Source organism: Microtus oregoni, unplaced genomic scaffold, assembly GCF_018167655.1.
Source record: "Microtus oregoni isolate MIOR12 unplaced genomic scaffold, Mior012 000054F_ref0000373, whole genome shotgun sequence".
NCBI classification, from domain to species: Eukaryota; Metazoa; Chordata; class Mammalia; order Rodentia; family Cricetidae; genus Microtus; species Microtus oregoni.
Genome location: NW_024543830.1, coordinates 9,053,021 through 9,066,279, shown reverse-complemented (window position 1 = coordinate 9,066,279; position 13,259 = coordinate 9,053,021). Strand labels below are relative to the sequence as shown.

Below are 13,259 nucleotides of genomic sequence, written 5' to 3'. Positions count from 1 at the left end.
AGAGTGGAGGACTGAGGGGTAGTAAGGGGACCCCAAGATAAAAGATGAAAGAAGCAAAGGGAAGGCATCAAGAGCCTGGGGTGAACGTCTGCAGATGGACGCCGGCTTGCTTTACGCAGAAAGGAGTCCCTCGGAGTCACGCAGCTGCAGTCCAACCCGGGCCCCTTGAGATCCCTGCCGCTCTAGAAAAGCTAAGCTGACTGAGTGGGCTAGCTCAGTTCCCCTGCACCGCACCCACTGAGGACTTTCCACGCTTTACTCGGCAGGCGGCTCACTCCAGTCTCCGCTGTCCCGCAGGCGGGCGCGCAGCAGCCCTCGCGAGACCCGGACACGCGTGCCCTGGGCTCCGGCGCCCTCCTGCCGGGAGCCCGGGGCTGGCAGCCTCTAGCGCGGTCCCGGCCCGACGGGGTGGGGTTAGAGACGGGGGTGGAGCCATCTGGAGCCGGTGTCAGGTTGCTCCGGTAACGGTGACGTGCACGCGTGGGCGGAGCCATCACGCAGGTTGCATATTTTAGGAAGTGAGGAGGAGGCGCGGGCTCGAGCTGCGGCTGGGTCTGGGGCGCGGAGCCTCGGCGGGAGGAGGCGGACACGTGGCAGCGGCGGCAGTAGCGGCGGCAGTAGCGGCGGCCTCGGTCCGGGGCGCCAGCCGTCCTCCCTCTTTCCTCCCGCAGCAGCCCTAGTTCCCGCCTCTCGGCTCCCCCGGCCCCGCTCTCCCGGCCGGGAGCTGCTCTCTCTCTTCTTTCTAGTCTCCAGCCAGAGGACCCGGCGCGGGGCCCGCAGCGCAGCCACCATGGGGAAGGGGGTGAGTGTCGGGCGAGCCCGGGCCGCGGGAGGGGACCAGGGAGGAAGCAACTTGGAGACCGGGCTCTTGGCAACGGAGGAGCGGGCGAGGGGCGGGCGCTGAGCGCCGGCGGCGGGCCCGGAGGGAAAGCGCCCGGGGCGGCATCCCCGAGCCGGGCGCCTCCGCCCTCCGTTCGCCCTCACCGCGCGCCTTGTGCTTCCTTTCTCCCTCCTCTCTCCGTGCCCAGGGGAAGGAGTGCTCCTCCCCTTCCCCCCGGGGAGCTCCGCCAGGGCCCCCTCGCGGTGGCAGTTCTCGCCGCGGCCCGGCGCCGGCGAGGGCAGCCGCCGGGTCGATACTCCCTTCTCCTGGAGGCGCTGGGGCTCGGCCAGCTCCCCGCAGAGGCGACCGCCCTCCCCCAAAGGAAGAAAAAAACTGGCTTCCCCTTACTGTAGAGCCAGCCCAGCGAAGCTGGTGCCAGGGTGTGACTTCACAACCCTAAGATAGCCTTTAAGGTATACTTTTGAGAGCTTTAAAATGGGCCACTTTCCATAACAGAGTGAGCCTTTGGTAGCTGGTGTTGCCTTCTTAACGTTGGGAAGGGGTGTGTGAATTTATGTCAGGAGGTGATTCTTGAAGGAGGCCAGGCTGACCCTGGGTATAGTCAGTTCGACAAAGGACTGGAGACAGGGCAGTTGGTGGTTAGAAAAGTCATGCCTGCCTCTTGCACTGCTGTCTCTCCCAAGAACTATTCCCGATGGGAATGAGGGGTCCGGGACACGACTATGTTCCCACCTCAGAAAAATTAGCTCCTGACCTCGAAACAGCTCAAATCCAGCGGATAAAAATTATAACCCAAATAACCCCGAAAATTCAGTTCCTAGGGTGAAAAAGCACCAGTCGTGAGAATACAGGTGGGAGAATCCACTCTATCCTCTTCTGGGTTGACCAAGTGGACAGGCTGTAGACACTCTGCAGGTCCTAAGGCACCTGTATACTGAGATGGGGCAGAGGGAAGCCCGTTCTCTAGAGACTAAATGGATTTTCAAGGTGATAATTACAAGACTTGAGCCAGGTAGCGGTGAATAGGGACGGTGGGAGAGCCCAGTGTGGGCCTAGGGTTCTGCAGCCTCAGAGCCAAGAGCTGCCTGCCTGCCTGGCCCCACTTCCCGGGAAGGAAAGGGCACCCGTGTATCGCACCATCCTACATACACCATCGAGGCTATTCCTATAAACCATGTATTCACTCTAACCCCCTTTCGTCTCCTCTCCCCACACAAAGTATCTTTGTCAAGTGGAGACCTTGAGTGGCTTTTACGGAGTACAAAGACAGACCGAAGCCTGGGAAGGTGAAGTGGCTTGTTCAAGGTCAAATGGTTGTTTGGTGACCACAGGTGCTGAACAACCTGTTGCTCTACAGCGTACACATCTCTTAATCGTGACTTTATGTGCAGAACTCTTCAGTTATCCTTCAGGAGGAATTGGCGTGTTTGTAATAAATAAGCCAGGCAGATGTTTAAGTCAGCCATGCCGTAGGCCTTAGGTGAATCTCCTATGCCCTGGAGTGGTACAGTAACAGTCCAAATGAGTATTTAGTGGAAGTTTAACCTAAGTTGTTTTTTTTTTTAATGGATGTAAATAAATGTCTAGAGAAACAAAAGGTGTTTGGAGAACTCATAAATCAGATGTTAGGCTGCATGCATGCGTTCAGGTATGTGTGCATGTCTTTCGCAATGACTTATGATGGCTGAACTGGTCAGAGGAATAGCTCGTACTGAAACGTTGGGATTTTTCCACATGGGGATTAAAAGGTGGGTGGCGCTATGGCTGAAGCCCTTTTGATAATTGGTTAACCAGGAAGCTTAATGGCACTAAATTTTAAGGTCACTGTGATCCCACTCCCCTTTTCTCAAGTGCCATCAGGCTTAGGTGTGGGCAGTCGTCTCGGGTGTTTCTTCCTAGCTTTCAACGCCCGGGTCCTGAACATTTGGGAAGAAAGCGAAGAACCAGCTTGCTGAATCATTCTTGAATAAAATGGGATTTTTTCCTTTTTTCTTTGAGTGTTTTGCCGGTGACTCGGCTTAAATCCTCAATGAGGCCTACCACCCACAACTGTTTAGCTCACCAAAGGTGAACATAATAATTGCTTAGAAATGCAGATTTTTCTGGGCTTTTGTTGTTGGTTGGTTGGTTTTTGTTTGTTTTAAGTTTATAAAAGATGGGAAAGGAGGAGGTCTCCCTAACCCTTCACTGCAGTTCTGGGCTGGGTTTAATATTAACTTAGTTACTTAGAAAAGAAATTCTAGTTTATGGGTAGTGATTTAAAGACCAGGCAGGGAAGAGGTTCAGGTTCAGGTCACACAAAGGGTACGTACACATGTCAGCAGAAATGCCGGTTGTATGGTGACTTTATCAGCTGCCCTTTTGGAGCTAAACTGGAAAGTGTGACTAACTACCCCACTAGCTGCTATAAAGCTGGTACTTTCGACTCAAAATACTGGAAGGCAGAGTCCTCCCAATGAAAAGTGCCCCGGCCCTGCCAGGAGCACTGGGGCTGGTCCTGGGAAGCCCAGGGAACAGAGCAGAGAGTGTGAGGTTGCTTCCACCTTTCGCCTGCCAGTCATACAGTGTAAGAGTATAACAGTTCCCTGCCTGGAAGGTTCTCTCCGTCCTGCTGTAAGGCTGTATTGTCTTGGCTGCTTGCTGTTAATTTGTAGCGTTCTCTACTGGCAAGTTTGTAACAATGATGACTCACCTTGGGGTGGAAGAATAGGACTTGGGGAGGCTGCTCTATAAACCTAAGAAGATAGGGAACACCCCCACCCCACCCGGAAAAGCTTCATAAAGATCTGGTAGGGTGTTTACCCAGAAGAGGACTAAAGCTTAAAATCACATTTCAGAATAAGAAGCAGGCCCAGCGTTAAAGCAGAGACTTGGCACTCACCCTCCATCCCTGAACAATCCATGGCTTGAGGATTACTTAGCAACAAGTGCACAGATAAGTGACTCTCTGCACATCAGACTGTTCTTTAGATGGCTCAGTGGTTAAGAGCATTGCCTGCTCTTCCAAAGGTCCTGAGTTCAATTCCCGGCAACCACATGGTGGCTCACAACCATCTGTAAAGAGGTCTGGTGCCCTCTTCTGGCCTGCAGACATACACACAGACAGAATATTGTATACTTAATAAATAAATAAATAAATATTTAAAAAAAAAAAAAAAAAGAATAGCTCAGTAATGAGAGGGAGGCATTATTAAACAGCCCTGAAGAACTGAGTCAGATTTTTGCTTCATTTGAAGACAAGCAGGGTTTTTGTTGTTGTTTGTTTTAAAGCAATCGCCCTGAAACTTAGTTTCCAGTCAGGCTGGAGGTAGAGTCCTCGCCCTGAGGATCAAGTGGAAGGCATCTATGCCCCATTTATAGAATGAACACCATGCCAGTGTATGGTGCAGCTACTGCTGCTGGCTTTACTAAGTCGTTAGGACTGTGAGGAAAACAAACCTCCAGAAACTGCTCTCCTTGAGTCCCTGGCCCCTTCAAAGCTGTGGAACAATTTTCCTTTCCCCTGAGAAACATAAAAGATGGAAAAGAATGAGAAACACTGTTAACTGTCCTCCAAGGGAAGCATCCACTGCTATGACTGGGAACCCTGACGTTTGCCTAACATGCAGATCCAATCTTGGATTTTCCGTCATAAGCTTTTGCTTCCCAAGTGAGTGCTTTAACCACGATCAGTGGTCGTTTTTCAGTTCTTGAAAGTTTCATTGGGTGAGATGGCCATTTCTCAGCCGGAACATCAGTGCCCATGGCCCCCTGCCAGCCAGCAGGCCTGAAGAAGAAATCCGAGTGTCGGATCAGATGGGCTCACAGTAATCAGAGTGACTGGGTTTGGATAACAAAGCACTGGGCAGACTGTTTCTCCAGCCCTGCCAGCCCAGTCTAATTCTCGATTGCTCTGAGAACATGTCCAGTGGCTGCCGATGTGAATTAGCAAAGGGAACGTCACAATGCGGCGCCTTCAAAAACACCTTCGTTTTTATAGATTGCAGGGAGGGCGCTAACCGAGTCAGGTCTGAACTGAACTTTCTCGCATTGCCTTGAATTGAGAGCATGAGAGGAAGTGTGTTCTTTGGAGTCGGAGAGGCTGTTCTCTCCATGTGAGTCATCTCGTTAACTGTGCTGAGATCTGGTGTCAGGAATCCATAAGACACCCTTAGCGGTTATTTGTTGGCTGTTTGGGATAACAGGTTCTGTCAGTGAGAAAAGAGGAACGCCCCCCCCCCCCCCACACACACACGTTTTCACCCTCATTTGGTTTCATTTGGGTCCTGAGCCAAAGGGATTCTTTTTTTAATCCAACAGACCTCATTCTCCAGTGGCTTTGTGACTTGACAATGAAATATAGCTGGGTATTGTCTCTTATCAGGTTTTATTCAAACCCCATTTAGTAACAACAATCTCATATTCTCTGTTGGTGATCTGAAAAGTTGATTGATGGTTAGCTCAGACTTTCTCTTTAGCGCCTTTATTATTTGGGGACTAGTAATCATAACGTTTTTGTCATCTGTGGGCCATGGTGTTTGTCTTTCCAGTCTGTTATGCAGATGTTATTTAAGGCCTTGGGGCATTTGGGGTACTCAGGCTCCATTTGCATCCTCCCTGTCATGCTTTCATGGCACCGACTGTTTGTTTCTCTAGGCCTTCAGCGCCTTGCCCTCTCCAACCCAGCAGTCAATTTACTTCCTAGGTTTCAAACCACCTATTAAGAGTCCCCAGGACTTACCGGAAACTGATAGCCCCCTCTGCAGTTCTTTTTGATTCATTCAGGCCTCTTGGAGAAGTTGAATGTCCCACGGGTTTGGTGCTTTTAGTAAGTGGGAGAGCGAAATACATTTTAAGAGGAAGAAAATCTGAAATATAGTGATTCTTCACATACCTTCCAATGTTTATTTTGTCAAATGATCCTGGATACACTCCGGCTGGAGGGGTGGACCGGCAGGTTGTTAAGAATTCACTGGGGAGAAAGGTTAGGTAATGTTCCCATGGGTGGGGGAACCCAGTGTCCTGGAGCTGTGGTGGCTCCCGGCCTTGTGGCCGATGGGCTACAGCCCAAGTTTCGATACTGAGCTGAGTTCAGAAAGGGCCTAGTGCTCTGGCCTTGCTGGAGTACAATCCCCAGCACGTGCATCTTAAGGAGTGAGGAGAGGCATGGAATGGGGGGGTACCCCCTTGGTTACCTCCTCTGCAGAGAATTGCTAAGTCCAGAAGTGTCACTGTGGACTGGAGGACCATGCCTGTCTGTCCGCTGTCCTCCATTTGCCAGCCACCACCCAGGCCAGGCTGTGGTTCTGCTCTCCTGTCTCCAGCTAGAGAAGATGAACCTAAACTAAACCATTTGTAGGCCCACTCGCAATTGGAAACGTAGCACACAAGGTCAGATTGATGCTTCCTTTCAAATGCATCCGAAAGCTGTTTCTATAGGAAGCAGGGAATGGCAGTAATGTGTGTAGTTATCACAGTGACCTTTGTACAGCGCTGTGCAGAGGACCTTTACAGACAGAGCTGAGTTTGAAGGTTTGACATGACAACCAGGAAAATTAAGGGATGCTACCCCCACTTCCCCAGTACTAACAGTTGGCCAAAATTGGGCAGAGCCTGCTGTAACAACGAGTCAGATCAGCCTGTCTCTGAGTTCACTGCCAAGGTGGAGTTTGCCAAATTGAGTTTGAAGGTGCTGTCTTCGCAACCCTCTTGGCCAGCCGTGAATTGGGTAGCATTCAGGGCAGTTACTTTGCCATGTCTGTAACCCCTCTTGCTAGTCAAAAGCTTTTGTTTCCAGTTCTGGAAACAATTCAGAGGTTGTTTGTTTGGTGGTGTTTTCCAATGTGACTAATCAAACTCTCAGAATGCCTCCAGTGAGTTAACAGAAGTGACGGAGCAGAAGACTAAGGCTGACTGTTGAAGGACAGGTTGCTGCTGGGTGGACCTGTGGCTGCAGGGCTAGGGGCTAGAGTCCTGACAATGGGCCACAGTTAAAAGCCCATTCACTGACCTGGCTCCGTGAGGTGGCATCTTGCCCTTCCAAGGAAGAACCCTTTGGGCAGTTTAGCGGGAATTTCAGAAATCTTGAAAAGGCCTCCTGAGCTCTCTGGCTGTGAGAACCGGAGGTGCTGGTAGTGAGGAGAAGCCTTAGGAGGCCACCCTTGGTGCTCCCTAGGTGCTGGGAAGGTCAAAGGGCAGAGGTCATCTGCTGCCTGTGTAGGCCTCAAGTGGAAGGCTGCTGGGGAGAAAGGTTCTTATGAAAATTTCACTGCACTGTGTGGGTGGGTGGTGTGGATGTGTGTAGCGAGAGATCATCATATTTATTGTAATAGTTGGTAAATTTGAAGCTGTCATCTCCCTTCCCCAGGCACAGTTCCTTCTTGATAATGACGAATTAGCTGAAGAAGAGGAAGGAACATTTTTCACTCTAAAAGGTCATGGGGATTTCTTGTTCCTGTGTTGTAAGGACTGGTCAGCATGTGTTTTCTCAATGAAATCTTGTTACATATCACGATTTGCTGTTCCTGTCCAGGATTTTTTTTTTTCCGTCTCCAACATCCCTTTTATCCAGAGCGAACTGTAGCGAATTTCCTTGAGAGTCTTTGGGAAGGTGGAGTCCATAGGACACGCAGGTTGACATATGAAATGACACAGCCAGCCTTCAAGTGTCACATGGAGTATTTCTTGCTCTAACTTCCCAGTTCTTAAATTAGAATGGAAAAAATTAATAACGTTGCCCACTCTCTTTTAACCAGCTGCCCTTTAGAAGACGGCACAGCCTGTTGAACGCCCCATCCATGGTTTTCCTCAGAGACACTCAAAGAGAGCCACTTGGGGGAGTGTCCGTGGCGGGCGCTAGTCACTCTGCTCTTCCGTGGTCCTGAGTGGGAAAGCGGTCAGCCTTTTCTGATTGAGAAAGGAGAAATGACATGCCTGTCGCCCAAACGAGTGGGAAGGTCAATGAAGTCCACAGAGGAAACACCTTACCACTCCCCTGCCGTGACCTTTGTTTTTAGTAGAAATAATAAGGACAGTGTTGTTTTACCCCACACCACAAACACACACTTTTCCTCCTTTGGAATTGCAGTTCTTGGTGTCCATAGGAACCTAAGTATCTCTTGGTTTGCACCAGGAAGAACTAGCATTAAATTCTTGTTTTACTTGTGGGCAAGAACCGAATTGGATAAGCTGCCTAGTTCTTTAGGATAAACATTGCCTACTGGAAAAATTAATACTTTGAAGAAGTAATTTTGCATGTCCCTTTTACAGATATCCCCATTTAAAACTGCCTTAAATAGCGTGACTTTATAAAGGGGGTTGTCTATTGGGAAATGTAGACTCCCCAACTTTGCTCTTACCCGTGAAGGAGGAGGCGAAAGCCCTGCTTTTGTGATAGGTGATAGAACTTTGGAGAGCGTCCAGGGCTGACTTTCGCCCGTATCTCTCTCCTCCCTTTTGGAGTGGAAAATGTGAGTCTGAGAATAGCTGTAGCCTGCAGACAGGGAGGCGGGGGTTCTGACACCATGTCTCCTGTAAGTGTATTTCCTTGAAACTCACTGAACTTGCTTAAAACTGTAGGCTGGATTTTAAAAACCAGTACAGACTGGCCACATCCACGAAGGAAGGGGCCCTTAGTCAGCGTCTCTGAAACGGCTTCAGAGGCTGTGCTTTCCCATTAGACATGTGAAGGGATGGGCTCATCTGCGAAAGCCCTCTCTTTCCTTTTTATTTAACACACGCAGTGATTTTTCATCTCAGCTCTGGCAGCAGAGCCACACTCGGGGAGGCCCTTAGAGCTGTGGTTGCTCTATAGCCGTGAGAATGTCAGGAATGTCTCAACCATGCACTGCTCTGAGGAGATAAGATGAAGACTCAAGTGCGCTGCTCTCTGGGAAGAAGTCATCTGTCAAGTAACAGGGTGTTGGATACATCTCCAGCACCCACTAATCTGAGCACGCTTTCTCTGGAGCCTTCCAAATTCAAGTGAATGCTGGATTTTGTGTGCCTCTTACTGTATGGTGACTGAAGCACGTGCTTTCTGGCTTTATTTTCATTTGGGACAAGATTATCATGCAGACAGGATAGTTCTCGGGTATTTGCTTGAATAGCTGTTAAATGTGCCACTCAAAACTAGAAGAGGGACCCATGAAACAATAGCCACAGGGCCCCCAAACACTAGTGTCACCCTCTGGAAGGCTGCCTGCAGGGGAGAGGCAGCCTGCAGGGGAGAGGCCTCGTGCTCTGTGGACTGATTTTTTGGAGTACCAAGTTCGGGTTTCATGCAGATAGCTCAAGCACTTTAAACAGGGTGGGGGAGTGGAATGATCTAAATTTAAACTATAGAATCAACATTTTCTCTAAAAATTCTTCCAGTTTTGAGAGGCGTAGGTGGATCCTGTGAATTACGCGATAACGCGCCTGCTTTTCCTGCATCCTGCTTGTGTCAAAACATTTCCAGGGCCTTTCATTTGGGGGAAAATTATTTTAAGGTTACAGAATGTGGTGGAGGCTCCCCTTCTTTCTCTTTCTTTTTTTTTCCTCTCTTTCGTGTGTGTGTGTGTGTGTGTGTGTGTGTGTGTCTTATTTAAGAAGACTTTAGGGACTTTTAGACATTCACTTCTGTCTGAGAAGATGAAACGCGGTCAGTGTCTATGTGAGCACTACAGATGTTTAAACATCGCTCGGTGTCTTTGCAGTAAGAATTTAGTCACTGGAATGATTGGCATTAGTGTATCATTAAATCCTCAAAAATGCTGCCTTAGGTTGTTGGTCCTTACGTGGTAGGAAGGGAAATTGACCTCAGGAGTTAGTGACTTCCCTCACGCTTCCTTAACTGGTGGATAGTGGGACTCAGGGCTTCCGCTTCCATCTGTGTGATTCACAGCACAAACACCAGATAGTGGACTGGCCTCGAAATTACTAATGGAAACGTGGTTTCATTCCTTCAGTGGGCAGAGCGGAAGACTGCAGAATGGGGGTTTTAACATAGTGACCACTGTTCACCCCAAATGCAGGTTGACCTGGCAAGCTCTTTGAAGCCTGTTACAACTTCCCCGTTGCTTCTCACACCCTAGGGTGGGCACAGATGCCTTGAGTGATGGTGGCAGTAATCCACCATCAATAGCTTTGTTTATGCACCGCACAGTATAAGTTCAGAGGTTGTCCCAACCGACGTGTCCCTGCAGCCTCCACCCTCCCCACCCCGCGACACACACGCACGCACACACAAGAAATGCACAACAGTGAGTTTCCAGTTGCTGTACAGAGCTCACTCTTCCCTTCCCCCTTCCGTAGGTTGGACGAGACAAATATGAGCCCGCGGCTGTGTCCGAGCATGTCGACAAGAAGGGCAAAAAGGCTAAAAAGGAAAGGGACATGGATGAGCTGAAGAAGGAAGTCTCCATGGTAAGTGCTGGGAGGAAGATTGGGTTTATGATTTTTCTTAATTATTTGCACCAAGCCAGGTAGTGGTGACTCACAGCTTTAATCCCTTTAAGCAGCTGGGAGGCAGAGACAGGCAGAGTTTAGTGAGTTTGAGGCCAGCCTGGTCTACAAAGCAAGTTCCAGGGTAGCCAGGACTGTTAAACAGAGAAACCCTGTCTCAAAAAAGAATAACAATAATAGTATAATAACATCTCGCACCTGTGAATGTATGCTCCCGCACCTGCCCATCCGTCACAGGGCTGGTGTAAAAGTGATCACAGCGTTCGCTTTGCAGATTTCCTTCCATGGTTGTAGAGTCGAAGCCTCTAATTCTAAAAGTGATTAAAGGGTTAAATAGTTTCTCCATCCACTCTCCAGAAGCAATGGAAGTGTGCTTGGTACCCCAGTCTTTGCTTTTCTATAAAGAGCCCTGGAGAGCTGCAGCCTCTGTAGGCCAAGGAGGCTTTTATGACTGAGGTATCTAGTGTCAGCCTCGCCTTGATGTGGCAGGTGATGGCGGACATCTGTCATCCAGCATTGACTGTCTCTGAGGAAGCTGTTAGATCAATGCTTAGCCTGTGTAGCTGTGGAAAGAAAGTTTCTCTGATGACTTAATAGGGATGGATGGTATAGTGATATTTTTCCCTTTTGGTGTTGGGGTGTGTATTTATTTTTTTCTGTTTTTTTTTTTTCTTAGGACGATCATAAACTCAGCCTTGATGAGCTCCATCGTAAATACGGAACAGACCTGAGCCGAGTATGTCCTCATCCAAAGCCTGCCGTACCGAATTGTAGTTCCCCTGCTGTGTTTTGTTCAGTAGCATCTGACCCTGGAAGCACTGACAGCCACCATTGGCTGAGTGATCACGCAGAACTTGGACTTCTATGCTAGCACATCACTTCCATGAACCCTCATGGGAGTGAACATTAGTGTGCTACAACCCAGTGCACTGTGAGCACCTGGTTTTGAAAGTGGTCCCAAAGCCAGGCTCCTTTCCCTTTTGTCTGTGTTTGCCTGGTTCATGGAGGTGTGTCAGAACTTTGGTCACCCTGTTGTATGTGTACAAGTTTAAAGAATACCTTCCCTTAAAATGGGTTTTGTATCTTCGCTATCTAAGGGCTTTTGAGTGAGTTTTCTACCACCGCTGTGAGACACAGTCTGAGAGGAGATGGTGTTCACTCTTAGAGACACAGCCAGTGGAGTGACTTGCATGGGTGGGTGGCCTTCGGAACGCCTGCCCCTGGGCTCAGAGAGGGGCCTCAGCCCTACTCAGACCCTCTTGCCAAGAGGGCCAGGCCACCTCTTCTCTAAGCATTTTACCCATTATTTCTTGTTTTCATTATATTCTTATGTCAGCAGGCTATCTGGGACTCAAAGTCAGTTACCTCGGGTGCTGTGTGCCCCTTACTTATAAAGTCGGTTAGTAGCCTATGAGAGATTATCGCCAAATTAGGCAGGCTAGTTAAAGGTCCCAACCCATGGTAGGGGTGTAGATGGGGCTCAAATGTTGGGTCGTTGTTTTATTAACCTAACAGTGAATAACCCAGCAGGGACTTGAGTCAGATGAGGATATTGAGTAATTCCTTGCTTTTCCTCTTACTGTTTTCTTTTTTCTTTCCTCACTCTTAATAGTTGACACCAATGTTAAAAATAACACAAACACCAAGCACATATAAATAGATACTTTAGACAGGATATCTTCTTTTTTTTTTAACCTGATATTTTGATAATACAAAAGTAACGCTATTTTCTCCTCTTCGTGTGAGTCTCAATGCCTGCCACTGAGACAGGTTTTCGGGGCGGTTAGACCGTGCAGGCTGCTGTGCAGTGACCTTTCCGGTGAACACTGTTACTGACAGGTTGCCCGGGAGTTAGCTGAAGTATGTGTGTGGGTGAGCCCTTCGCTGCCAGTCCAGTGTTTCTGTTACCATTGTGAGCATGGAGTTCTGTAGTTACAGCTTGGCTGTTAACTCAGTAAGCGCTTGGATTCCTGCTCTCCTGTTTGTGGGCTTGCCCCTCCCCCAGATAAGATGAACGCACAGAAAACACTCAAGCCAAACCAGTTTGTTAAAATAGGTACTTTTTCAGTCTAAAACTTAGGGGGGGGAAATCAACCTGATTCAGATTTTCCATGGTTCCTGTTAAAAAGATTTTAAATGAGGTCTTAGGGTATTACAGGTTCCTAAGGGAATGGGTTTTGTCTGCTGGAATCCCTTGCTTACTTTGGGGGAGGGGCGGGGGTTAGGCAGGCTTTACCTGGCTCCATAGCTGGGAGCCTGTTTTGCACCTAATCCTACTGTGGACTTCTTGTTATTAGGGGAGCGTATTGGCTTATAAATACTGGTCTGGTCTGTCTGATATACGCCTCTCTACTCCTCAGGGCTTAACTCCTGCGAGGGCTGCTGAGATCCTGGCCCGGGATGGCCCCAACGCCCTCACACCCCCTCCCACCACTCCTGAATGGGTCAAGTTCTGTCGGCAGCTGTTTGGGGGCTTCTCCATGTTGCTGTGGATTGGAGCCATTCTTTGTTTCTTGGCTTATGGCATCCGAAGTGCTACGGAAGAGGAACCGCCAAATGACGATGTGAGTCGTGTGGCCACGGGGGCACTGTCGCCTCCTAGACCCTCTCTCTTCCTCTTCACACTTAGCCCTTCTTCCAGTCTGGGTCCTTCAGAGCTCTGGGTGGTAGCAGCTCTGCTGAGGTCTTGGCGTAGGTTGGGGCTACCACTCATAGGTGGCAGAGCGTAGCTCTTCGCTAAGGTGTATTATACTTGCCTAGAAAATTTTCTTTAGAAGCACTTGGAAAGATATCATTGTTTTAATAAATATAGCAGGAGAAATAGATTCACTTAGAATATTTGTAAAAGCTTCATCAAGTTAGTGACCAGAGACTGAAATTGGTTTTATTTTAGACACACACACACACACACACTGGTCCTCAGTCTCCAGAGAGATGAATGTGCAGATGTGAGTTTCCTATTTCTGCAGCCATGACCACTCCAGATAGAGTTGTG

The 13,259-nt window shown here is 49.0% G+C and overlaps 1 protein-coding gene across 1 annotated transcript in view; it reads left to right on the top strand.

Moving 5' to 3' along the window:
- The first annotated feature begins 520 nt into the window (after nucleotides 1-520).
- The window catches only part of Atp1a1 (ATPase Na+/K+ transporting subunit alpha 1), a 28,724-nt gene continuing 15,985 nt past the window's right edge, over nucleotides 521-13,259 (top strand). Inside the window, exons 1-4 of the mRNA XM_041638202.1 lie at nucleotides 521-802; nucleotides 10,115-10,225; nucleotides 10,941-11,000; nucleotides 12,625-12,828. Coding sequence (XP_041494136.1) covers nucleotides 791-802; nucleotides 10,115-10,225; nucleotides 10,941-11,000; nucleotides 12,625-12,828 — 387 coding nt within the window. The 5' untranslated portion in view covers nucleotides 521-790. The remainder of the gene's footprint in view (nucleotides 803-10,114; nucleotides 10,226-10,940; nucleotides 11,001-12,624; nucleotides 12,829-13,259) is intronic.